The following is a 26,063-nucleotide window of genomic DNA, read 5'->3' on the forward strand; positions in this document are numbered from 1 at the left end:
TCCCGGGACTCGGTTTCACGGATCAGCACCAGGCATAGCCCCGCGTTCTAGGCGAGACACCTGGTGGTACCAGGCGAGGGCCCCGGCACGATGACGCAAGCCTAACTGTGCCACGCGGGCTGGCAGGGGTTTCCTGTCACTTTGCGACTGTCCCTGGGTCTTTCACTGCCATCTGAGCCTTCCTTCTGGGCACTAACGTGAAATTATATGCAGGGGACGATGGGATTATGTTGCTTTGCCTTTGTAATTACATTGCATACTTATCTAAAATTAATTGAGCTTATCACTGACAAGACTGCCTTCAGCCTTTCTGTGGGCTGCATCCAGCTTCCTGTCTGGTGGATTCCTCAGTCCTGTGCGACGTTTGGGGGTGTGCTCCTGGCCTTTGGGGTGGGGGGACTTCCTTGGCAGAGCTGGGAGGGCACCCACCGCTCTTTCCTGCCTTTCCTTGAGGGTGTTTGGTCCAGGGGGCTCCTCCAGAGTGAAGGTGCCCACCTGCCAGTGAGCAGGTGCAGGTGGGACGGCGGACTGGAAGGGGTCATGAAAACCTCAGGGTCCTGACCAGACGCATCCATCCACGTGGTGAGCAGCTCTCCCGGGGGCCTCTGTGTGGCGGCCCCGTTGACATGAAAGCCTCGTAGCGTCTGAATGACTGTACTTGCTGACCCCGGTTTTGTTATTGACCTTTTGCCTTAAGAAATGGAATAATCCGCTGCCGGGTGGTATTACTGGCAAACACTGCTGACCGAGAGGGGGGTGGAGCTGAATCTCATCACGTGTGTGTGTGTGTGTGTGTGTATGTGTGTACATTTCAATGCAGGAATTAATAGGAGGCTGAGGGTCTGTCTCCAGTGGGTCTGCTGGAAAGCAGAGATGCAAACGTCCAGCTTCTAATTTGCTTTGAAAGGATTTAGATTTTTAACATCAAATAGCAGTAGCCTTTCCTTTAATGAAATGCCACGCGACCCTGGCTGTGGGATCAATGGTATTGAAGGGAGAACGGGCCTCGGGAGGCCTTGTGAAGTGACAGCAGGTGACTGGGCTCTCTTTCAAGGGCGGGGGCGGGGGCTGGCTCTGGCCACAGGACACTCCCCTTAGTGGCACTTTGCTTCTCCTTGCTGTAGATCTTGAAATGCCACTTTTTCCGTAAACATTTTTGATTTCCTGTTGGTAACCAATGGCTATAACTCTGAGTCCATTCTCTATTGGACATTTATGTCATATATTTTTTTAAATTTAGAAACAATGCTGCAGTGACCATCTTTATATGTAAGTATTTATTTGCCTTTTGGGTTATTTCTTTGGGACAGGTTCCCAGAAACGGCGTTTTGGCAGAGAGGGTTTGGGCAGTTTCAGCGAGGCCAGGATGTGAGCCGACGGTCTCTCCCGTGACACCTAGTCACAGAGTTGCCGTCGACCCTACCTGCTCTGCGAAGGCTACAGCATTTCCCGGGTTCTGCGGATGCCTGGGGCCCTCACACAGAGGCCTCCGTGGGCAGCACTAGGCCATGGCATCCTGCGAGCGGGCACGGTCCACGTTAGGTCAGTCTATAGGCGCTCGCCAGTGAAGAACAAGAACAGAGTAACACAGCCACTTGGGAGGGCCTTTGCCAGGTTTTCAGTTGGTGGAATGAGGTGGGGGGTTTCTGGGAGGGGCTCTCGTCGCTTTTCCACCATCCTGCTCTCTGCGGAGTGTGGGGGGCCTTCCAAATTCAGGTCTTTCCTTCCCCAGTTCTGCTCAAAAATCTACACGCCAGAATCCATGATTATTCTCCCTACAGCAGAGCCTCCTTTGTCCATCTTCTTTAGAAGGCAGTTGGGGTTCTAAATAGCGTTTAAAGAACTCCTTATCAAAGTCTCTTTGAAAACGTTTTTATGGAGATATAATCACCTGCCATACAATTCAGCACTGAAGTGTATGACTCCGTAGTTTTTGGTTTGTTTGTAGAGCTGCGTAGCTGTCACGACAGCACCCGGCAGAGCTCAGAGAGAAGCCCCGCACGCATCAGCAGTCGTCCTCCTCCCTCAGCCCCAGGCAGCGCTGGCCCGCTTTCTCTCTACGGACTTGCCTGTTTGGACGCTTCATAGACGGTCCCCGACTCAGCACGGTTCGACATTACGATGGTGCCAAAGCGATGCGCATCCGGTGGAAGTTGTACTTGGAATTTTGAGTCTGATCTTTTCCTGGGCTAGCGATCCGCGGTACGCTCCTCTCGTGATGCTGGGCAGCGGCCACGGCTCCCGTCAGCCTCTCGATCGCGAGGGTCAGCGGTGGTCCACCGACGACCGTTCTGTCCCTCACTTTCTGCACGGTGTTTGAGCAGTTACACGAGGCAGTCAGCGCCCTGCTGTGGACTGGGCTTTGCGTTGGCTGGTTCTACCTCACCGTAGGCTGACGTGAGCGTCCGAGCACGTTAAGGTGGGCCGGGCTAAGCGGTGGTGCTCGGTCGGTTAAGTGTATCAAGTTCATTTTCAACTTGTGATATTTTCAGGAGACAGTTGGCTCACGGGGATGTAGCTCCTTCATGGGTTGAGGAAGATCTGTAAGTGGCATCATGTGACATGTGGCCTTCTGAGAATGACTTCTTTTATTTAGCGTAACGTTCTCAAGGTGCTTCCTTGCTATAGCACTTGTCCTTCAAGGTTCTTTTGGTAGAGTAGTACCCCCTTGCATGGACGCGCCACGCTTTCTTCGTCCATTCGTCACTGGATGGCGCTTGGGAGGGTTTGCACATTTTGGCTGTTATAGTACTGCTCCCGTGAGTGTTCATGGTCACGTTTCTGTGTGGTTGTGGCTGTGTCCTCCTTTCTCTTGGTGTTGCAACCAGAGCGGGGCTGCCGGCTCCTGTGGTGACTCAGTGGCTGATATTGGAGGAGCTCTCGTTTTCCCAAGTTGCTTGCTGTGGCCGTCTGAGTGGGGGTGGCTGGTGTCTTAACTGTGGTTGTCATTTCCCTGATGACTAATGATTTTGAGCACTTTTTCTTTTCTTTTTTATTTATTTTGAGAGAGAGAGAGAGAGAGAGCATGCACAGCAGGGGAAAGGCAGAGAGAGAGAGAGAGAGAGAGAGAGAGAGAGAGAGAGAGAGAGAGAGAGAATCCCAAGCAGGCTCTGTGCTGTCGATCTCATGACCCTGGGACCATGATCTGAGCTGAAATCAAGTGCCTGGCACTTAACTGAGCCACCCAGGTGCCCCTGAGCACCTTTTCATATGCCTTTTCGCTGTGTGTATGTCTTCTTTGAAGAAATATCTGTTAAATATTTTGATCGATTTTCACTTGGGTCATGTGTTTTTATTGACATCCAAGACTCTTGGCACTGAATCTCTACTCGTTGGCTGCCTTGAGGATCAGGCTGGGGGCTGGCAGGGGGGCTGGCTGGCTCTGGGCCAGTCAGGCTGTTTCTGCGGCAGCCACCCCCGCTCCACCCAGCTGGGCAGCAGGCCCTGTGAATCCCTGGTGTAGCCACACAAGGCCTGAGTCCCGGGTTACATGTTTGCGGTGAAGTGGTCATGGGTGAGCATATTATTCTTGTAGGCAGGCCTCGAGGCATTCCAGATGCTTCCCCTGCTGATTTGCTGGAGGAGAAATCTCCTGCAGGAGGGCAGTTGACGGTGCTGAGCTGCGGAGTGGGTCTGCCCTCGAGGGCTGGGCAGGTGGCCTTGAACTTTGCAGATGGGAGGGCCAAGGAGGAGCAGGACAGGTACCGCCCCACCCCATGAGGGGAGAGTTCCTTTCCTGGCCTCGCTGAGAAAGTGACTTCTGCTTTGTAGGACTTGTTTTTCCCACTGTGAATACATTGGGTCCCTTCACTGATGTGAATTATAAAAACAAGGGGAAAGAATTCTATTGTTATCCACTCCTCATGGCGGTACTAAAACCAGCAAAACCAAGCAAAGGACCAGAGGCAAATGAGATTACCAGAATCCTTTTTGATGTAAACAGTCAATCCTGCACTGCATTCCTTTCCAGTTCTGACGTGGCCCGTGTCTTCTAGCGAATAGAATTCTTCCTGGAAATTTGTTCCAAAATCCCGTGGGGAGGAGTCCCGTTTCGCCTGGTGAATGTGCTGGAGCACCTGTGAATTAGGCCGCGAAGAGGAGACGCACTGTCTGTTTTGTACATTGGACGAGTGCTCTGTGTGGCGGTGGGGGGTGGGGGGCGTGAGAGGAAGGTGGTTCCTTGGGGGAGGTGTGGCCAGTCCAGGCCCCACTTCCTTGGAAGAGCAAGTAATAAGCTTCATTTTCAGAAATGTGTTTTTATCTTATTTAAATGGACTTAACTGTTAATCATGGCGCAGTGTCTAGAATAAAAAGGCATCTCTGTTTTAGTGTTTCAGTCCTTTTTAGGCATTTCTGTTTCGGGGGTTGTGAAACGGAGCGGCACAGCCAGAGTCTAGAACGCAGCTGACCCGCGTTGTATTTTCTTGCCAGTGGCTTGCAGTCTTTTCTGTCTGTGAGCAGAGGAGATGGTGGGGGTCCCCTCTCCCTGTCTTTTTCAGGGCTTTCAGGATTGTGGCCACACTTTACCTCTTGATAAAAGAAAGTACCAGGAGGGCACTTTCTAATACTGTGCCAATTGTGCAGATTTTCACAGTTGAGCTGTATTTATTGCCTTTCTACTCTGGAAGTAGAGGGGTTGGCGTCTAATCCCCCTTCCCCTCAGGGTAGTTAATGTCACAGTTTCTGGGAAATTGGGATTCATTGTGCCGTTCTGACCGTGACTCGGGTTCCCGACTGAGCCATGAGGACCCGTGGTGTGTAGCTTTCTGTTTTATCCGAAAGTTGTTAATCTGGGGGGTGAGAAGGGGCGTCCTAACCGCCTCCTGTGCCCCGGGAGCAACCTTCTGCTTTTCGCTGCCACCCAGCCCTTTCTGGGGGTTCCAGATCGTGATTGGCTGCCCCCTTATTCCGCCTGTCCTCCCCTTTGCAGGTGGTGGATTCAGCCTTCCCTGTTCTGGTAAGCTCCCACCCTGGCCTCCTTTCCATCTTTCACATTCTTGACGCCATTTCTGGCTTGCTCTGTCTCGTCTTTGTTGTAACCTTATTCCTTTACTGTAGTGTTGGTGAGGTCTAGGGTGGTGGCAGTTAAAATCGACCAGGTTTCAACTTGGCTTCAAGGTGCCTCTCAAGCAGCAGCTCACTGGGAGTCTTTTCTGATGTCCCACTTCTTCCAAGAAGAGGCTACCTGTACGTTGGCGTCCCATGTCACCTGCACACCTGTATGGGGTAGCACCATTTAACGCTGGCGTTGGTGATTTCTTCCTCTTTCTCTACTTGCCAGTGAGCCCCTGGAGGGTAGGAACTGGGTCTGATTGTACTCTCTGAGGCTAGCTCAGCTCCCGGTTGGTGGTAAGTGGTGATCGATGTGCCCTGGGTAAATAAGTGTGTATAATAGACTCTGAGTAGGGGCAGTGTTTAAGTGGCGTTGGCCCCGGAGGCATCTTACACAAAGTGGGTGCTCGATAATTGTTGATCAAGTGGGCTGATTTATGAGACTTTCCTGGACTGTGGCTTCTGGGAACAAGAAATGTGCTTGTTTTACAGACCCTTTTGCTGGTGACTGCTCAGCTTTTAGATTAGATTCACATTTAAGCTTAAGTGATTGTAATGTACATGCATTTCTTATTCTTTTTTGAGATGTTTATTTATTTATTTTGAGAGAGAGAGAGAGGGAGAGAGAGAGAGAGAAAATCCCAAGCAGGTTCTGCACTGTCGGTGCAGAGCCCAACATGGGGCTTGATCTCATGAACCTTGAGATCATGACCTGAGCCAAAATCAAGAGTTGGACGCTTAACCGACTGAGCCACCTAGGCGCCCCAATATCTTATTTTTATTCATTGTTTCTCCCAGCTTTTATTTCCATAGAAGATTTTTCCAAAATTAGAATTAAAACTAGTTAAAAAGAGATGACTGTTAGAAAAAAAAATAGCTTTAAATTCTGACTTTTCTGAAAAAGGTGCTTATAATTATGAGTTCTTTGCATGTACAGTTTTGTGACAGATTTCTGGTTCAGTCTCAAATGTGATATTTTACATCCAGTTAGGACGAATGGCTCCCACTTGCTTCGTAGTTTGGGTTCACATGGAGTGCTGAGTAATTACACCAGGAAGCATGGCAGACTCCTCTTCTTGTACTTGTGGAGCATTGTCACCATTTACAAATGCCCTCCCATGTAATGTCTCTGCTCTTTGGGAAAATTCTATGACTTAGGTGAGGGTGTTATTTTTAATTTGTTCCATGTTTACAGAGGAAGAAATGGGAGCTCAAGAGGTTAGAGGGCCTCTCTGAAGCCACACTGATTCTCGTTGGCTGTGCTGGGCCTTGAACCCGGGTCTCCTGAGTCCACAATCAGTGTTTATTCTTATGTGCTTCTCTGCTACCCGTTTGCTTCTTTTGGTCATGGGGTGTCTTGCTGTGGCAGTTTTCTAAGTGGGAATCTTCTTGAGAAGTAAAGCCTTACAGTACACATGAACGTGGAATTATGATATTGGTGTTTTCATAAGAATATTACAAAATTTTAATTTTCAGAAAACAACAAATTCACTGTTGTGGAAGGAAGACATGCTCTTTATTTCTCATTCCCTTTCTGCTTATTAAAATTTGTCTTACATTTTAGTTTTCTCTGTTAGAGGATTAGTGGTTTTATAATCTGATTCTAAGAAATACAGCGATAGAAAGCTAAAAGGAGAGCCAAACACAAGATTTAAACAGGAAGACTCAGGCAGTTGAAATAAAAGGTGGAAACAGTATTTGCCATGCAAGGAGTAATCATAAGAAAAGTAACTTACTTATAATAATACCAGAAAAAAAAAATCCAGAGAGAGAGGCAAAGAGGGATGTTTCATAACGATAAAAGATTCAACTCATTAAGTTGATGCATCTTTCCTAAATGTATGTGCACCCAAAACTACAGCTTCATAACACATGAAGCAAAACTTGACAGAAATGAAGAGAGGAAGAGGCAAGTTCACTGTCATAGGCAGAAATTTTAGCACCCTTCCCTGAGTAATTGGTAGAATAGGTAAATTAAAACATTAGCAAAGATGTGGAAGATATGAATCACTAAAGATGTGGAAGATACATACCACTGTCAGCCAACTGGAACTACCTGATTTAGCCACTACATGTGGATGACTGCATATACCAGCTAAAGAATGCACATCTTTCCGAGGACATATGGCACGTTCACCAGATACACGATATGCTCTACCAAAGCAAGTCATAGTAAATATTGAAGGATTGAAGCAACACCAAGTTCATCTGACCAGATGCTTTAATTTAGAAGTCAGTGTAACAATAAACTACCCAGGAAATCCTCAAATATTTGGAAATTTGTCAACGTACTTCAAATTAACTCTGGATCAAAGAAATCACAAGGAACATGAGAATCTATTTGAATTTAATGATAATCACCATGCATATGAAAATCTGTGTGTTGCTAGTAAAAGAGTGCTTGGAGGGAAGTTTGGTCTTTAAACGTTTATCTTAGAAAGGAATCGAGGTTTCAAATCAGTGATTAAAGCTTCCACTTTAAGAAGGTAGGAGCAGAGGAGGAAGTTAAACAGCACCAAGTAAAAGAAGGGAAATAAAGCAAGGGTGGAAATCAGTAAATTGGTAAGTGGATAAACAAGGGCAAGAATCAAGAAAATCTGGTTAGTTTTTTTTTTAAAGACCAATAAAAACTTCTAGTTAGACTTGATCGATGGAAAGAAGAGAAGACACAAATTACCATTATCATGTTGTACTGAAAGAGGAAGCATCACTACAAACCCTACAGACATTAAGAAGATAATAAGGGTGTATTATTTGCAACTTTATGCCAATAAATTCAAGAATTGACATGAAATGGACATAGTACTTCAAAGACATGACCTCATAAAACTGATAGCAGAAGAAAGGGAAAACCTTAATATCCCAATGTCAATTAAAAAAATTATAATAAAAAAGCCTCACACAAGGAAAGATCAGGGTCAGATGGCTTTCCTGGCAAATTCTATCAAACATTTAAAGAGGAAATTATACCAATTCTCCAGAAGCTCTCTCAGAAAAGAGAGGAGGAGAAACCTTCTCAGCTCATTTTATTAAGGCATCATAACCCTAATACCCAAACCTTATAACAAAGGCATTGTGAGAAAAAGAAACTAGAGACCAATATCCCTGATGGCTATAGCCAAAAAGTTCTTCAAAAATACATTAGAAAGTTGACTCTTGCTTCAGTCCATGAAGGATTAGCTGCCAAAGGAATTTCTCTCCTGTTGTAAACAAATAGAAACTTAGACCAGTATGTGAAACAACGGTTTTATGCTTGGAGGCAGTTTTCAGGCTGCAGCATGGGGAGGGAAACAGAAACTGAACCTGGGGAGTCAAGGAGTCAGGAAGGGGGTTCCAGGAGGCCAAGACAGACTGCATGGGACACAGTATTCCACAGAGACAGAGCCCACATATCTGCAGAGGGGTCCCATCAAGTCCTTGGTGGAGTGCTGGCCTGTTCATGAATGGGGTACAATCCATGAGGTAGGGGAGAGAATCCACATGAGGCAGTGAGTTGAATAATCCCCAGAGCTCATACAGGTGCTGACTATTGGGCGTTGCTGGCTGTCACTTGCTGCAGGAACCTGGAACTGAAAAGTCACTCTCTTGAGCAGCTGAAGTGGGGGGGGGGCCCTGTGTGCTCAGGACCCGAGCACTCTGTAGGGGCCTAGTGCAGGAGAAAAACGCTCCAGAGGAGGCGCGCGCTGAAGAAAACCCAGCACCCACACTTGCTGCAGGAGCTGCGTGCCAGGGAAGCAGCCTCTGCAGGAGACTGATGAATGAGGCATGTGAGAACTTGGGTGAAAAAACTCCTTTCTCCTTTAGTGTCCCTCCTTCACTCTGTACTGAAAAGGATGATGTCATGCCAGCCAGCCAAGGAGAAGTATTTACAAGACCCAGTTCCATTATCACAGAGGCAGTAAATTGATAACTGGCACATCTGGCATTTAAAAAAAAAAAAAAAAAAGGCATGCCACGAAACAGGGAAATAGGACCTGGAATCAGAAGAAATATCTGTCATTAGAAACAGGTAAGATTATGAACGATTCAGTAAAAAGATGGGTAAAAGATTTCAAGATACGCGCCATAGAAAGTACAGAAATGGCCAATAAGCTCACGAAAATCTGTTTAACGCTCAACATCGTTAGTCATCACAGAATTGCTAATTAAAATGTAATGAGATGCCTTTAATGCTTACTAGAATGGCTAAAATTAAAGACTGACAGCACTGAGTTTGACCAGGATGTGGAGCAGTTAAAGTTTTTATACATTACTGGTGGAAGTGTAAAATGGTACAACCATTTTGAAGGACCACATGGCGTTTGTGGTTTTTTTTTTTTTTTTTTTTTTTTTAGCCAAGGTAAACACGTATCTGTCGTATGATCCGGCAATTCCACTCCTTCATGTTTGCCTAATAGAGATGAAAACAGAGACCCACAGAACACATGTCCACAAGAATGGTCATAGCCGTTTTTTCACGGTAGTGAAAGCTTGTGAATAAACCAGCTATCTGTGAATATGGAAGCAAATTGTGGTATATTCATAGAGTCGATTAGTATTTCTGCTGTTCTCGTAAAGAATAAACCACTGGTACGTGCAACATCATGACTCTGACATGAGCAGATGAAGCAGAACTCGAGCAAGTACCTCCTGTATGTACTATTTATGTGAATGTTAAGATCAGACAGAGATAATCTATGACCAGAAAGGAGCTAACTTGGAGTGGGGGCAAAGAATTATAGAAAAGGCTGCTAGAAATGTTCTGTATCTTGTTTTGGGGGGGCTACAGTCATCCTTTTTTATTGCCTGTAAATTATATGTCAGTTAAAATATGGGACCCCACTCGCCCAAGAAAACCACGTCTAAAGGGGGTAGAGGAAAGACTTGGGCATTCTTCTCTCCAGCACTTACCACCAGGCTATTGCAAGGCACTGCCTCAGGATGCGCAGGAAGCAGAATCGTGGCATCTGACCTGCAGGAACTCGTCAACCACTTCTGGGAGATGAGATAGATGCTCAGATACGGCACTGAAGGTGGGCCGTTAGGTGCGCTCGCTCCAGTTGTTCCTGGCACTCACGGAAGAGGGAATTGGGTGTTACTGGAGTTGAGAGGAAGGCTTCATAGGTCTGGCAGAGGTGGAGCTGGTCCTGGAAGGTTGGGTGGATTTTGAAAAGTCGGAGGTAAAGTTGGAGATGCCACGGGAACTTTGTAGCTTGGTAGGAACACAGTAGAGTACACCCTGAAAGGCACATCTTCCACTGTCCTTGAGCCATTCTCTGAAGCCCTCCTCCCGTGGCTGGCTATGCTTCCAGGCTCCTGTGTCCACTTACAGAAGCACTCAGGGTGTCTGCCCTCTGCTTTCTCTTGTTCTTTTTTTTTTTTTTAATATATTTTTAAGGTTTATTTATTTTGAGAGAGAGAGAGAGAGAGAGTGTGCGAATCTGAGACCATGAGCAGGGGAGGGGCAGAGAGAAAGGGAGAGAGAATCCTAGGCAGGCTCTGCCCTGTCAGCACAGAGCCTGATGTGGGGCTTGATCTCATAAACTTGAGGTCATGACCTGAACTGAAACTAAGAGTTGGACGGACACTTAACCAACTGAGCCACCCAGGCTTCCCACTGTTGTTCCATCTCCACAGACTTACTCCATATCCACCCAGAAAGGCATCCATTCTTTTCCAGGGCAGTGTTGTAGTCAGTGTGTGGATGTAACAGTGTTTTAATCATCTCCCTGTTGACGGACAGACACTCTGATTGTTTCTAGTTTTTGTTACGACAAGGCTCAAACGAGCACCTTGTGTGTAACCCCTTGCACATGTCCCCATGGAACAGATTTCTTCAAGTGAGGTTGCTGCTCAAATGTTATATACCTTTAAAACGTGACCAATAGAAAGTTCTGTTCGTATGCACTCCGACCAAACTATAAGAGAGTGGCTATTCACCTACAGTCACATCAATACGGGTATACTCATTTAATATTTTACCTAATTTGCGACAAATTTCTTGTTCTAATAATGTAGTTATTTAATCACCATTGAGATTATGTGCCTATTTTTGTGTATGTACTAGCCACTTCTATTTCCTCTTCCATGAATTTTCTAGTTTTGTGTAGATTGATCATTCTCTTGTATGTATTCTTTATGTATGAGTGATATTAACTTTTTTGTATGGTATGTATGTATTTTTCAAGTCTGTCTTTTTTCTTTTTTTTTTTTTTAACATTACGGTGTCTTTCATTGTGCAGCCATTTTAAACTTTTGTACTGTTAGTTTGTCAACCTTAATTATAGTTCTAGGATCTGTGTTTTGCTTGGAAGGCCTTTCTCCCGTCTGAAAGTAGCAAAATATTCCTCTATATTTTCTTGTATTTTTATCTTTCCTTCACATACATGTGCTCACATGCACACACACATGCACACACTCCATTTAGGTCTAAGGATTTTTAATGTGTATTTATTTTTGAGAGAGACAAAGCATGAGCAGGGGAGGGTCAGAGAGAGCGGGAGACACAGATTGTGAAGCAGGCTCCAGGCTCTGAGCTGTCAGCATAGAGCCTGATGTGGGGCTCGAACCCACAAGCCATGAGATCATGACCTGAGCTGAAGTTGGACACTTAACCGACTGAGCCACCCAGGCGCCCCGGTCTAAGGATTTTTAATCATTTAGAATTTTTTTTTAATGTTTATTTATTTTTGAGAGAGAGAGAGAGAGAGAGCGAGCAAACAGGGGAGGGGCAGAGAGAGGAGGACACAGAATCCAAAGCAGGCTCCAGGCTCTGAGCTGTCAGCACGAAGCCCGATGTGGGGCTCGAACTTACAAACCATGAGATCGTGACCTGAGCTGAATTGGACGCATAACCAGCTGAGTCACCCAGGTGTCCTTGGAAATGTTTTTGTGGTAAGATACATGGTCTGATTTCCTTTTCTGAAAATAAAGGCCATATTGTTTGGACACCATTGACCGATGGGCCCCTTGATCTGAAATGCTGTTGTAATCATAACTAAGTGCAGGTTTGATGTGAACCATTCATCGGTTCCATTGCTCTTCCCAGTGTCTTAAGAACTGTAGCTCTCTTACACATTTTCTTGTCTGTTAATACAAGTCCTCTCATGTTATTCTTTTTGGAAATCTTATTGGCTGCTGTTAAGCATTTGCTCTTCCGGATGAACTAGTGCCAGCGTATCAGGTTTTACAACACACACGGAATTTCCCCCTGGGATTTTGTTGGCTTGCGTTGAACTTAAAGAGTTTTTAAGTGGTGGTTGACAGCACTGTAATATTGAGGCAAGATCCAGCAGTGTGTTTGGTCCCTGCTCTTCTTCCCCTGTCCTCACCCGAGCCGCCGTCCCCTCTACACTGGGCTTCATAAGCAGCCCACCAGGTGTCCCCTTGTGAGCACTGGCCCCTCTGGTCTCTTCTTCATGCCGTGGCCACGGCTTTGCATTAGTTCTTTCCCGGACTGAGACTATTCCCCTTCCAGCCCCTCTTCCTTCAGTAATGTCTCCTCATCTGTGGGTCTTTCCTCAGTTGTCATCTTCAGGGAAACCTTCCTAACAAGGTAGAATTTCCCACCTGTCCTTTCATCTCCCAGCCCTTACCTCTTGTTCTGAGCCCAGTTGGAATTGCACACCTGCTCTGTCCTGGGGGTGGAGGTGGGTCCTCTGAGCACAGGGCTTTGTGTGTTGTTCCCTGGCCCGGAGGAGGTGCTCATTAAATCCTTGTTAACGCCGGTGAGCTTGGTGTTTTCCTCCATTTCTTTAAGTAGAACCTCACAGTTTTCTTCATACGCTAGTCTCCATTTCTTGCGAAGCCTTATGCTTGCAATATTGTTTATTTTGTTGCTGATGGAGAAAAGCTGTTGATTTTAGAATGTTCTTGTATCTGCCCGTCTTGCTGAACTCAACCCTCATTCCTGCCTCTCTTTGCTGGCTTTATCCTCAGGCCGGTTGGGTGCCAGTTGGCTGTAGCCCCAGCCTCACATCTGACCCTAGCGGTCTTCAGAGGGAGCAAGAGAGGGTTACCCCCAAAAGGTTTCTGAAGAGCCAGGAGGGGCTTTCTCCTCAGCTTAGCTCTGCGACAGCCAATCAGTTCCAACCTTGGGGTGCTGGGTTCAGCTTCCCTCAGGCTGACTCCCCTCATTATCAGGGCTGCGGGGTGGGGTGGGGGGTGCTGGTGGTCACTTTGCACATCCTGATTCCGCTAGAAAGGTGGAGGGGCAAAGAGGCCCTGGGCGAGGGTCTACACTGGACGTCTACCAGAATGTTCCTGTGACTTTCCCATCAAGCCAGTTTAACACCTTTATAGGTATGAGATTTCCCGACGTGGAGCCGTTTTATTCCTGGAGTTTTATTCCTGTGTGTACTGTCCTTTGAATACCTGGCTGTGTTTTGATCTGCGAAGATTTGTTTTGGACCTTTTGTCCATATTCATGAGTGAAATTTGTCTGTGTTTGCAGGAAGCCTTTCTAATAGGGGAAGTTAATAGAGTGGAAAGATTCTGGGCTGTGAAGGTCACTTAGTTCCTGGGCCACTGTGGCTGAGTCCCCCAACCTCTCCGCTCCTTGCCTACACAGTAGGGTCACAGCCCTGATTCACTCAGGCTGTGGCGAGGAACAAATAGCGCCTTTGAAAGCTCCTCTTACACACTAACGCTTACACAGACTCAGAACTTGGCCTCATATGTCTGTTCAAGGCACCATTTTTGTGAGTTTCCTTCATGAGGAGACAGGTTCAGAGAACATTAGCAACGGAGATTTCTCTCGGCTTTCTTCATATAAACCATAATCAGAAAACCAGACTCGTGCAGGAGGAGAGGCCCTGGGAACATGACTGGTAAACATTACATTATTGGTGTTCAGATATTAGGTTCCTGCTTTTCATAATATCCTCAGGGTGCGGGGGAAGATTCGATACTTTCTGAGATTCTGCTGTAAAGCGAAGTTATTGCTGGTACCGTCGCCCAATTATTCTGTACTTATTTTACTTAGACTTTAGTAATTGGAAAAAGATTAGATGTCAGGACTTTGTATTTTGTTGATTATATTACCAAAGTCTCTTTAATCGTTTCTTTTATTCCGAGTATTAATCATGAGCTCCTAGCCGTTAGGAGAAGAGCCTAATGGTAGATTCGTAACTTAAAGGAGAGAAATAATTACTTCAGTTTCAGTGGGACTGACTGAGTGTTGATACACCTGCGAATTGAAATGTATTCTCTATCCATTCGGGGCACGTGGCTGAGACCTTGGGGAGACATAGAAGGTCACATGGAATTCAGGGGCTGATCTCCTCACCCGCCCGGCCCCTGCTGTGCCCTCTCCTGCCCTCCGGAGGCTCCGGACATGTCCTTGACCAGCCCTGCCTCTCTTTGGGTATTTGTGATGGCAACAGTGACTTGTAGTAGTCTGCTTGGAAGACTGTGTTGTCCTTGATGTGTGCATAACATGGCTTCACCCTTGATCGGTGCTGTATGAACACAGGCTTATCCCCGTGAAATAATTTCTTCCAAAAGCAGTCTTGAGCCAAGCACCTTCTGTTCTCCAGCAGTAAATGGTGGGAGTGAGACAGAAAGCGGGAAGGACGGGAGAGCTCAGAGGGTGGTTAAGTTGGGGACAGGTGTTGGTGGTAGGGGTACAGGGAGAGGGAGGGTGGGAGGGAAGGAGGGGGCATGTGGACTCTGGACTCACTGCTCTAGGGAGGAAGGTGTGTGGTGCCTCACCTGTCCCGGTGTGACTGTGGGGACACTTGCGATTCGTTTAGCAAACATGTACTCTGTGTAACTTAAATGCAAACAGGTGACACTTAGCTCTGCGGGAATAGAGGCAACTTTGTGTCTCTTGTATATTGAGAACAATCAGTATCTGAAATCTTTATCACTCAGGTTTGTTCTGATTTCGTTTATGGGGCCTCATACCCTGCCGTAACATTGATGGAATATGTTAAAGCCCCGTGGGGAGTTTGTGGACTGTTTGTAAACCCTGTTTTGTCTCTTTGTCAACAGAGGAATTGCGGAAGTTGAGCTGGTCCGGAATCCCTAAGTCGGTTCGTCCGATTACCTGGAAGCTGCTGTCGGTAAGTCTTCCTGGGGCTGCCTGTCCTGGTGGCCAGGCTCCAGGCGTGGCCCGTCGGCTGCCCAGGCATGCGCCCTGCCTTTGTGGCAGTGGTCCGGGCCTTTGTCTGAGCTAAGGTGACATTTTCCATCTTTTGCTTAATTTCAAGCTTGGTTTGACAAGGCTGGCAGAAAATGAGGAGAGGTAATTATTTATGACAGCTGTATTCTTTTTCTCTGATTTTATTATTCTGAAAATCTGTAATATTTTCAAACGTGTGATATAGAAAGGATCGAGCATAGAAGACTGTTTCAGTTCTGAGGAATCCATCACAGCGAAATAGGTTTGACAAAGGTGGTGGGTTTTTTTTTTTTTTTTTTTTTTTCTCTTTTTAAATGTTAGTGGGGATGTTAGACGTAGTCTGCGTTTCTGTGATGGAGGCTGGGGTTCTGGTTCTAAACTGCCCATTGTGGAGACTCCTGGAGGAGGTCAGGTGGACAAGGTGGGGGTGGGGCGGCCACCAGAAGACTCCCGGTCCTTCACTCAGGTTAATATCGGAAGTGAGCTGGGCCCTGCTGAAAGCTTGGGAGTAGTTTATAGACAGCTTTCTTCTCTTTCCCTTTTTAAATTATTTTTGGAATTAAATCAGTGGGGAATTCTAAGTGTTTACTCTAAATTGGGTCTGATTTTTCAGTATTTAAAAGACTCTTTCTTGCTAATGAGTCTTCATAAATTTGCAGCTTAGTACCTCGTAATCCTAAATGCAGATACAGCTCTCAACAGTGAATATTTATTGATTAAATATTCTCTTGCAATTAAAATTAGACCTGCTACAATTGCTCATGGTTTTGTTTGGTGTTTGTTATTTTAAGCATTTGTATCTACTTTTCCAAACGTCCTCCAAGATAGGTTGCAAGGTTTTGAGATTGAACTGTGGGAAGTTTTGATGAAAACACGTTTAAGACCTAATGGTACAATTTTGTATTTAAGGATGTCCTGCCTCTAGGTGGAAAGCCTTCATGAATGCTTCTGTCCCCTTCCTTTCCTTCGGTTCTCAGTCTGCTCGAGTCGTGGTTAGATACCCTGTGGTCGGAATGGGAGGGAGGGTGTAGGTGGGTAGAGTCTGTAAGCGGGAATGTCAGGAAAGCCAGGGAAGGAGCGTGTGGGCCTCCTCAGGCACATGTACCGCGTAGCCGCTTAACTGATGACGGAGCCCCTTGCCTGGAGACAGAGGTGAATTAGATAGTGGCCCTGCCACTAGGAGGGGTTAGGGCTGGTCAGGGCTGCAGCACAGTCTGGGACCATGTGCTGCGGGGTGCACGGGGCTCAGGCGGTCAGGAGCAGAGTGAGCGCCCAGGGAACGCTTCTCGTTCCCAGTCTCTGCAGGTGCTGTGAGGTGGGAAGCTGGGGACCGGGCAGGACAGAGATGAACTTGGCAGTTATAGACCTCTTTGGGTTTGGGTTGATGGATGAGTTAAAAACAATGTGTGTGGGGGGGTGAGTGGGCAAAGCCGGTCCTTCCAAAGTTGGGGGGGCACCAAAAAAGGGAGGGCAGTCCCAGGATAGCACAGACTCACCTGCGTGGCAGGCCAGGCTTCTTGTGGGAGCTTCTGGAACATCTTGAAGGGTGTGTCAGGGTCCTTGTGTGTGTGTGTGTGGGGGGGGGGGGGTAGATGCAGATGGGATTGGACAAGCAGGGGCCAAGTTGGGCGGGCTCCCCAGGAATGGCTGGGATTGGTGATGAGCAGGGGCCAAGGTGGGCGGGCTCCCCAGGAATGGCTGGGATTGGTGATGAGCAGGGGCCAAGGTGGGCGGGCTCCCCAGGAATGGCTGGGATTGGTGATGAGCAGGGGCCAAGGTGGGCGGGCTCCCCAGGAATGGCTGGGATTGGTGATGAGCAGGGGCCAAGGTGGGCGGGCTCCCCAGGAATGGCTGGGATTGGACGAGCAGGGGCCAAGGTGGGCGTGCTCCCAGGAATGGCTGGGATTGGACGAGCAGGGGCCAAGGTGGGCGTGCTCCCAGGAATGGCAGGGAGAAGGCTTGGATGGGGCAGGGAACGGGGGCAGCCAGGGACCAGGAGCAGGTGACTCCTGAAGGATTTGAGTGAGGGGTGAGTCGGCTGTGTTTCTGGAATGGGAGAGTCAAGAGTCTCTCGAAAGGTCTGTTGGCTGGTTCCTTCATTGATTTGATCGTATTTACCGAGCGCTTTGTGGATCTGGCACTGTGTTGGAGCTGGGAGATAAGGAGAGAAAAGGACCAAGTCCCTGTGCCTTATGGAGCCTGCAGAAAAGAAGGGGAGTCCCTGCCCTCCTCTGTCTCCCCCAGGGCATACCAGGGTTTTACCGCACGGGAAGGATCCTGTTCTCTCAGGAGTCTGGGCCCCCAGTGCTCTGCTCACCCTGTGTCTCAGCTTGCTTCACAGCACTTACTGAGTACTTGCTGTGTGCCAGACTGTGCACAGGCGAGAGATGCCCGCAGATGCGGTGGTCTCTGGGTGCAGAACCCAGGAGCTGGTGGGTCCGTATCATGAGCAGAGCCTGGTCAGGAGGAGGGGTGTGCTGGGCTGCTCTGGGTGCTTGTTGGAAGGAAGAGGTGGACAGCCGGGTCAGGGAAAACCCCCCGGGGGCGGGGGTGGAGGCTTTGGGGGGACTGTGGCCGCTGGAGCAGGAGCCAGTCGCTGCCATGGCACTGTACCTGTCACTCAGGGAGCGTGTGCTCACCTCGACTTTGCCGTGCGCTGGGCCAGGCAGGCGGTGATGTCATTCAGTCGTCACGTGCCCACACACGGTCCCTCTGGGGGTGAGGACGGGCTCTGGGAATCCAGGTTGAGGGGTGCTAATCAGACATGGGTGTGGGTAGGTGGAAGGAGGCCAGCATCCTGGGGCCGTCGTCTCTTTGCCTCGAAGCGCTGACCCAGGAGCTGCCTCGTGGGCCTGTCCTTGTCTCCCAGTTACTCCCAAGCGCACATCATCGGTATGTTTCCTGTCCTGGGGGATTTGGGGAGCACAGCGCAGGATGCTGACCACTCACTTCTGACTCAGCAGGTGTTTCCCACGCGTCTGCCCTCCGCCAGCAGGCCCTTTGCAAGTGCTAGGTCACAGGAGCATCTTGGAAAATGGTTGGGAGAAAACCCAGCAGGCACTTCCGGGCCATGGGGTACAGGGAAGTGTCGCCCCAGTTAAGGCCACTTTTCAGTCTCTCTCTGAATCAGAGGCTTCACATTCCACTCTCCTGGGCCCGCAAAGTGGATCAGAGCCTTGGGGTATACCCCGGTTTGCACCAGTTCCAGCCTTTCCCAGGCCGGGTGGTGGGGGTGGGGGGTGGCGGCTGGAACGTGGGGGCTTTGGGCTTTGGGCTGCCCTCTTGACCTGCGCTTTTTCGTTCTGGGTGCACATTAGTGTGACCTGGGAGCTGGGGAAATATTGGTCTCTGGGTCTCTCAGGGTTGGAGACGGCTGCTCTAGGACAGGTGGGTGTCATGTGGGACAGGCACACAGGGACCGGCTGGGACCTGCACCCAAGAAGGCAACACGCCTGGGCCGACGTGCCTGGGCTTGACCAAGAGCGTCCCGGAGGCCCGACTGGGGCCCAGGTGGGGTCCGGCTTGTTCCAGCCCTTTTGCTTCCGGGACCCTGAACCCAGGATCGAGGAGAATCTGTCGTTTGTCTGGTGAACAAAGACAACCCAAGCTGTACTTGAATGTGAACCTACTTCCAGACCTGGGAGACAAATGACTTTTTTCCCCCAGGATGTTCATGACTTGTCATTACAAACCAGGATTTGTCCTGGTGGCTTGTTGAAGAGCACGATTCTTAACTGATGAGTAGGAAATGGTACTTTAACGAAGAAAGATGGGAAGCTTGGCTCCTGTCATTTGTGGAGGACTGGCATATACTCTGGTCTAGAAATACCAGGAAGCCACCATGGATGCTATTTAACATTTAAATTCCATGCAAGTGTGGCTGTGACTTTTTAAAAATTAGCGCTGTCAAAAATCATATTTTTTGGCTCATTTTAAAAAAAATAACTATTTCAGAAACATCAAACAGAAACTAATTAAACATTTAACATTTATGCTAATGAACAGGATGGTTAAAAACGAGAAGTGAGGGGTGCCTGGGTGGTTCCCTTGGTTAAGCACTGACTTCGGGTTCAGGTCATGATCTCACGGTTCCTGAGTTCGAGCCCCACGTCGGGCTCTGTGCTGACAGCTGGGAGCCCGGAGCCTGCTTCGGATTCTGTATCTCCCTCTCCATCTGCCCCTCTCCTGCTTGTGCTCTGTTTCTCTCTGTCTCTCAAAAATAAATAAACATTTAAAAAAACCCCCAAAAAACCCAAGAAGTGAAATGCTGGTGTCATCTTGTCTCCTTGCAGTATGTTGAGGTCGGTTTGCACGTGAACCTGGTGGGAGGGACGGTTCCGACATAAGTATATGTGTGTATTATTTTACATTTATGATTAGTGTTTTTATGGCATGCTAATACGGCAATTAAGTTTTCTGTAGTTGTGTCATTTAAAATTCATTGCGTACTTGAACATATTTCGTTTGCATAATTTCTAGTCTGGCTTAATTATCGAGAGGCCTCAAGTTGCATATGTGTGTTTCCCTTTAGGAGTGAGTGTCAGGAGTGTGTGCGGGGCTTTTTATTGCCCGTGCTCCCATCATGACACGCTTGCCTTTTGGAATTTCTCTTCCAGTAGTGAAGTTAGAATCTGGGGGTTGGGAGAATGCTCGAGTCCTCGTACACGGTCACGAAGAGTCCTTCGGTGGCACCGCATGTGACTGCTGTAGGGCTGCCCACACCGTTCCCTGGCTTGTACCCCCTGTGGCCCCGCTGCCCTGGCCTGGCACACAGGGCCTGCCGCCCGGCCACCACGCACCTGCCCACGCTCCTCACCCGCCAGGGGCGGAGGATACAGTGGATACAGTGTATCCTGTATACAGTGCCTGGATACACTGCCCCCCCATGTGCCCTGTGCAGTCGTGTGACCATTCTCAGGGCGTTTGCTCTGTCCCTCCACACTGTTGTCTTCTCCACCACCAGTGCCAACCCCAGACCCACCCAGACCGAACCCAGAACTGCGTACTGGCCGATACTGTTTTTCATGAGGTCTCTCAGACGTCCTCCTCCCTGGGCGCCCAGGGCCGTGGCCATCCCTGGGGAGTGGTGACATCATTCATTCGCTCAGCGAGCCTGCACGGGGAACCTGTGGTGTGCCTCTCAGTGTTCTGGGCGTGGGGGGCCGGAGTCTCTGTGAGCACGGGTCAAGAACCGCCTGCGGGAGCTCGAGAGACAGAGTAAGCGACGTCTCTGTGTCTGAGCGTCTCTGAGAAGCTGAGTCTGGAAACACCTGGAGCCCGGGGAGGGAGGCCGAGGTCAGAGTGCTGACTCAGACGGGGCAGGGCAGGTCTCTGGGGGAAGCGCTGTCTGAAGAGAGGGTACTCGCCGTAGCGTGGTCGCAGCGCTGACCAGACAGCTGCTGGAGGGAGCTGAGCTCCAGCGACAAATTGAGGCAGCTGCAGCCACGTGTCTTGGGTCCGGTGGATATGGCCTCGGCAGGGGAGGTGCTAAGGGGAAAGGTTTTGGGGACTCAGGCCCTGGAGAGTAGACTGGAGGAGGTGAGAGGCCAGCCTTGCTTCCCCAGGTCAGGGGCTGCTCCACGTCTGCGGCCTCTGTCTCAGCTGCCCAGCCCCTCCTGAGCCCTGGTGTGGAGGTGGGGGGGTCTTGGGCCCAGGGAACAGGGTGCAGAGAGAGGCCACAGGGGCTGACGGCAGCGCAGGGAGGGCGTCCGCCTCTGTGCAGGGGCACGATTCCCGGGTGTGCTGGCGGGAAGGTTGAACTTGCCTTCCCGTGGGTTCCTGGGGCGGGCACGAGTGCAGGGCTGCGTTCGGCATCTCTGCTTCCTGGAGCTGAGCCCAGGGTCCGAGGGTCCGGGACACAGGCAGAGCCCAGGTGTGTGTGTGTGTGTGTGTGTGTGTGTGTGTGTGTGTGTGTGTGTATGTGTGTAGATGACCCCACGGGGTGGGGACCTATTCCTGAGTTTGTGCGAAGTGAGCCCAGATCCCCCGAGAAGGGCAGCATCATCAGGTAAGGGCCTCTCGGGCCTGGCTTTGGCTGCAGTCCGTGCTCAGGCCCTGTAACTCGGCTACGGTGACCATTCTTGAGCCTTTACTCTTCCGTCAGTGACAACACCGCCAGCCCACCCACCAGGCAGGATTCAAGGCAGTGCTCCGGGCAGCTCCGCGCCGGGTGAGCAGTTGGGCTTTTTCTTACTCAGCTGTGGCCGTGGCCTCCTGGGGATAGGAATTGTTCTTCCTGCCAGGTGATGGCCATGGGGACTGAAGTCGCAGTGAGGTCAGGTGGGTGTGGTCGCTCCTGGTGCTTGCCAGGAGGATGGTCTCTGACATGATGAAGCAGTGCCCTTCCTCAGGTCTGGCCATTTCCCCTGGGGTGGGAGGCCTCCTGGCAGGGACAGGGCTGGGTCCCCGACAGGGAGAGCGCCCCGTGCCGCATGGTGTCGGCAGAAGAGGTCTGACTGTGGAGGCGCCTGGGGCGGGCGGTTTCTCACGCAGGATCTGCGGCAGGGGTGCTCCGGGCACGCCTGGCACTCCTGTGTGTGCCTGGGTTGTCGTTGCCGTTGCCGCCCCGAGTGTGTGAACCCATCTGCCTTTAGAACAGGAGCATCTCTTGTCTGTCCAGAAAGTGGAGGCATGCACGTGGGAGCATAGACACCGATGCTCAGCGGTAGAAGCTCCCACCGTCGGGGTTACCTGTGTTGTCAGCGGGACTCTCTGGTGAACCTGCCCCTTCCCGACCTGTTGGAGTTCAGGCAGGTGCCCCTCGTCGTGCTGCTGAAGGGCAGGGGCTGGGCTCCCAGACCGGAAACTGCTGCCCTCCCTGGTGGGTTGCTTGGGAAGAAGCATCGGGAGCTTTCAGTATGCCCGGTGTGGCCTTGGACGAACAGCTTGCTTGTGGGGATTTTGCCTCAGGAAGAAGTCAGACGTGGCTCAGAATACCAGACAAGGGAAAAGATTGTCACCCTGTTCAGAACGAGGAAGGTTGAGCATAAACACGTGCAAACACAAGTACATATGGCGGAAGGCCTTCGGGTTGGCAGACTTTCTGGAAGAGGCTGGGTAGCGGTGTTGCAGGATAGACTTCAGTGCCTGGTGACCGCTCAGCTCTGCCGATGTAGAACACCAGCAGCCCCGCGTGGCTCGGACCCAAGGACAGCGGTTCCCAGCGTGCTCTCCTGTGCCGGCCCCGCTGGAGGCCACTACTTAACGACGTTGGGGACACGGTCGTGATTTCAAAGTGCGATGTGTAAGCATGGCAGGTTGGATGAAGGACATTTTCTTACAAAGGGCACAAGAAGGACTAATCATAAAAGATTAATAAATGGGGCCACATTAAAGCTAGGAACTTGTCTTCATCAAAAGATATCATTAGTGGGAAGAAAAGGCAAAGCACGGGGAGGAGGAGTAGAGACTTACGGAGGACTCCCCCGCGGAGAGTGTGATATGCCTGCAGACAAATACGAGCCAATAGAAAACCGGGCTATGCTCGTCCTTGCGTTTCCCGGGTGTGGACGCAGAACAGCTCCATCAGTCTTCTGGGAAATGCAGAGCGAAGCTACCTTCTTTTTGTCTTTTTAAAGTTTATTTATTTTGAGAGAGGGAGTGAGCACACATGTGCGTGAGTATCAGAGGGGCAGAGAGAGAGGGAGACAGTCCCAACCAGGCTCCGCTCAGGACGGAGCCCGACTTGGGGCTCGAACCCATGAGCCTCTAGATCACAAACTCGGCCGAAGGTAAGAGCTGGACGATTAACTGACCAAGCCACCCAGGTGCCCCAAAGCTGCCTTCTGACAGAGACCGCTGCAGGCCCATCGGGATGGCTGAAAAGAAAAAGTTTGTCAACACCAAGTGCTGGCAAGGATGTAGAACTTGCCACGTACCTCCAGCGGGAGTGTAATCACTCCGGAAAATTCTGCAGCAGAACTTGTGAAAGGTGGGCATGGCCAGTGGTTCGCCTTCTCGGTAACTATAACAGAATGCACGTCATGGGCCGTGAAGGGCAGGAACGAGAATGTTGAGAACACAGAGTGGGCGCAGTCCACATGTCTGCTGACGGTAGCATGGAATTTGTATGCGGGAACACACAACAGTGAAAGCTATTCTTAACATGTTCCAAACATGAGTGAGCTTTTCACATGTAATGTTGAGTTTGAGCGGCCAGACAGAAAAAATGATTCCATTTGTAGAAGGTTCAGAAATAGGCAACATTTACCCGGTGTTAGAAGTTAGGGACTTATTAGCTCCAGGGAGGAGGTGAAGGACAGTGGTTAGGAGGCTCCCAGGGGCCTCGAGCCAGGTGTGGTTATGATAATTCCTCCCACTGTTTGGATGGTGCTCGCATGTTATATTCCAGTATGCGTTTATGGACATGAGGCTTAACGGTGTGACCCGGTGTGCGAAAGCAAATGTGTGCAGGAGTGTCATTGAGAATCGATGCTCCTAGAAATGCCTTGGGGAAGCAAAGGGGACGGATGTGCTCGCACAACTGAGAAGACGTGGTTGGATTCAGGCCGACCTCATCAAGGCCAGTGACTCTCTGAGCTCAGCTCTGCAGGTCAGCTCTTTGTGACGGACCCACAGCCTGTGGTTCTCCCGCATGGCCACGGGGCAGCTGCCACAGCTCCAGTCTCTGCACATTCTCCCCGATTCACAGGAAGAAGCAAAGAAAAGCCATGGGGCTTGCCTTCTGTGCCTGCATTGGGTCCCCTCTCTGCCTCTGAGCCTGTCAGCCCCTGTGGCCAGTGGGGTGGCCCATCAGGAACACTCCTGAAGGAAGGGGTTGAGAACAGGGATGTGTGGTTCCTGGAGGATCTTCAGGGCTCTGTGGAAACAAGGGAGGTATAGATGTTCAGCAGCAAACACAGGTCTGCTGCAGATGTGGGAGCATCTTAAAGGCGGAAAATACCACGTGGGATTTATTTGTTCACTTGCTCATACGTGAATTCACTTAATGAAAATTTGGCTGCCATGTGGCGGGCGCGGTGAGGGGCTGGCTCTGTGGGGGTCTCGTGCCAGGAGCAGCTGGAGCCCTGAGGGACCAGCCTGGCCTCGGGTTGGGTCAGGCGTCCTGAAGTACCGTCGAAGAGACGCTGGAGGGATGAGCAGGAGGTAGCCAGGTAAAGCTTCAGAACATCCAGGGAAGAGACCAGGAGGAAATCTTTCCTATGTAGGACAGAAGAAGCACTAAATATAAAAGAAACACTTTATAAGTTGGATTTCATGGAAATTTAAAACTTAGGCTGTTTGAGACAAAGAGGCAGGGCCCAGATTAGGAGAATATAATCTTAATGTGTATTTGCTTCTAGAAGACAGAACCATAAAACTCACTAGGAAGATGACCTGGTTTAAGAAATGGGCAAAAGATTTGAACAGACACTTCACCAGAGAAGAGAAGCAGTGGCAGCTGGGTACGTGGGAAGATGTTGAACATTGTTAATCATCGGGGATGTGCGATTAAAGCCACTCAGTAGAATGGCTGATATTTATTTTTTTAAGATTTCTTTTATTTATTTATTTATTTATTTATTTATTTATTTATTTATTTATTTATTTTAATGTTTATTTATTTTGAGACAGAGAGAGACAGAGCATGAATGGGGGAGGGGCAGAGAGAGAGGGAGACACAGAATCCGAAGCAGGCTCCAGGTTCCGAGCTGTCAGCACAGAGCCCAACATGGGGCTCGAACCCACGAACCGTGAGATCATGACCTGAGCTGAAGTCGGACGCTTAACCGACTGAGCCACCCAGGCACCCCGATTTTATTTTTTTTTAAAGTAATCTCTATACTGAGCATGAAGCTTGAACTCGCAGCCCTGAGATCAAGAGTCACATGCTCTGACTGAGCCAGCCAGGCACCCCCAGAATGCTAATATTTAAAGATGGACAGTACAGGGTGCCTGGGTGGCTCAGTCAGTTAAGCATCTGACTTTGGCTTGGGTCATGATCTTGCGGTTCATGGATTCAAGCCCCACATCCAGCTCTGCTGACAGCACAGAGCCTGGAACCTACTTTGGATTCTGTGTCTCCCTCTCTCTCTGCCCCTCTCCTGCTTGTGCTCTGTCTCTCAAAAATAAATAAACATTAACAAAATTAAAAAAAGAGAGGCACCTGGGTGGCTCAGTCGGTTAAGCGTCCGACGTCGGCTCAGGTCATGATCTCACCGTTCGTGGGTTCGAGCCCCGCGTCGGGCTCTGTGCTGACAGCTCGGAGCCTGGAGTCTGCTTTGGATTCTGTGTCTCCCTCTCTCTCTGCCTCTCCCCCACTTGCGTTCTGTCTCTGTCTCTCTCAAAAATGAATAACCATTAAAAAATTAAAAAAGAAAAGACGGGCAATACTATCAGGGAGGGTGTGGAGCATTTGAAATTCTTATCCTCTGTTAGCTGGAGTGTGAAACCACATCATTTCTTGTGAAAGGTCTGGCAGTTTGTTAGGAAACGAAACATGTACATGCGCGGGGAGCCAATACTCCATTCCTAGGTGTTTAACCATGAGAGAGGAAAGCTTGTAGCCATAAAAACCTTGTACAAGAATAGTAGCAACAAGCTTTATTCATATTCATAGTAGCCCCGAACTAGAAACACCCCGGACGCTCAGCAGGAAGTGAGTGGCCGGCAGGCCGCGGGGTCTCCGTGGGGTGGAGAAGTGAGCCGAGGGATGGGCTGCGGGTCCCCTCGTCGGTCTGGAAAGATCACAAAGACGCCAGGCCGAGCGGAAACAAAGCGTGGGTCCCCGAATGATTCCATTTGCATGACGTTCTAGGCCAGGCCTGGGCGGTCCGCGAGGAGCTGTGCGGCTCCCTGGGCTCTCCTGGTTGAGAGGGGGATGAGCACAGGGGAAGGTTTTGGAGAGACCGAGATTCTCCACGTCTCCACGGGGGCCGTAGTGACGCAGCTGTGTACCCTTGTCAGATGT

The 26,063-nt window shown here is 49.6% G+C and overlaps 1 protein-coding gene across 3 annotated transcripts in view; it reads left to right on the forward strand.

The window, feature by feature from the left end:
- The window catches only part of TBC1D22A (TBC1 domain family member 22A), a 328,211-nt gene that overhangs the window by 73,185 nt on the left and 228,963 nt on the right, over nucleotides 1–26,063 (forward strand). For all 3 annotated transcript variants that reach the window (XM_027070417.2, XM_027070418.2, XM_027070422.2), the window contains one exon: nucleotides 15,025–15,095. In XM_027070417.2, the coding sequence (XP_026926218.1) occupies nucleotides 15,025–15,095 (71 nt within the window). The remainder of the gene's footprint in view (nucleotides 1–15,024; nucleotides 15,096–26,063) is intronic.

This window comes from Acinonyx jubatus, chromosome B4, assembly GCF_027475565.1.
Source record: "Acinonyx jubatus isolate Ajub_Pintada_27869175 chromosome B4, VMU_Ajub_asm_v1.0, whole genome shotgun sequence".
NCBI classification, from domain to species: Eukaryota; Metazoa; Chordata; class Mammalia; order Carnivora; family Felidae; genus Acinonyx; species Acinonyx jubatus.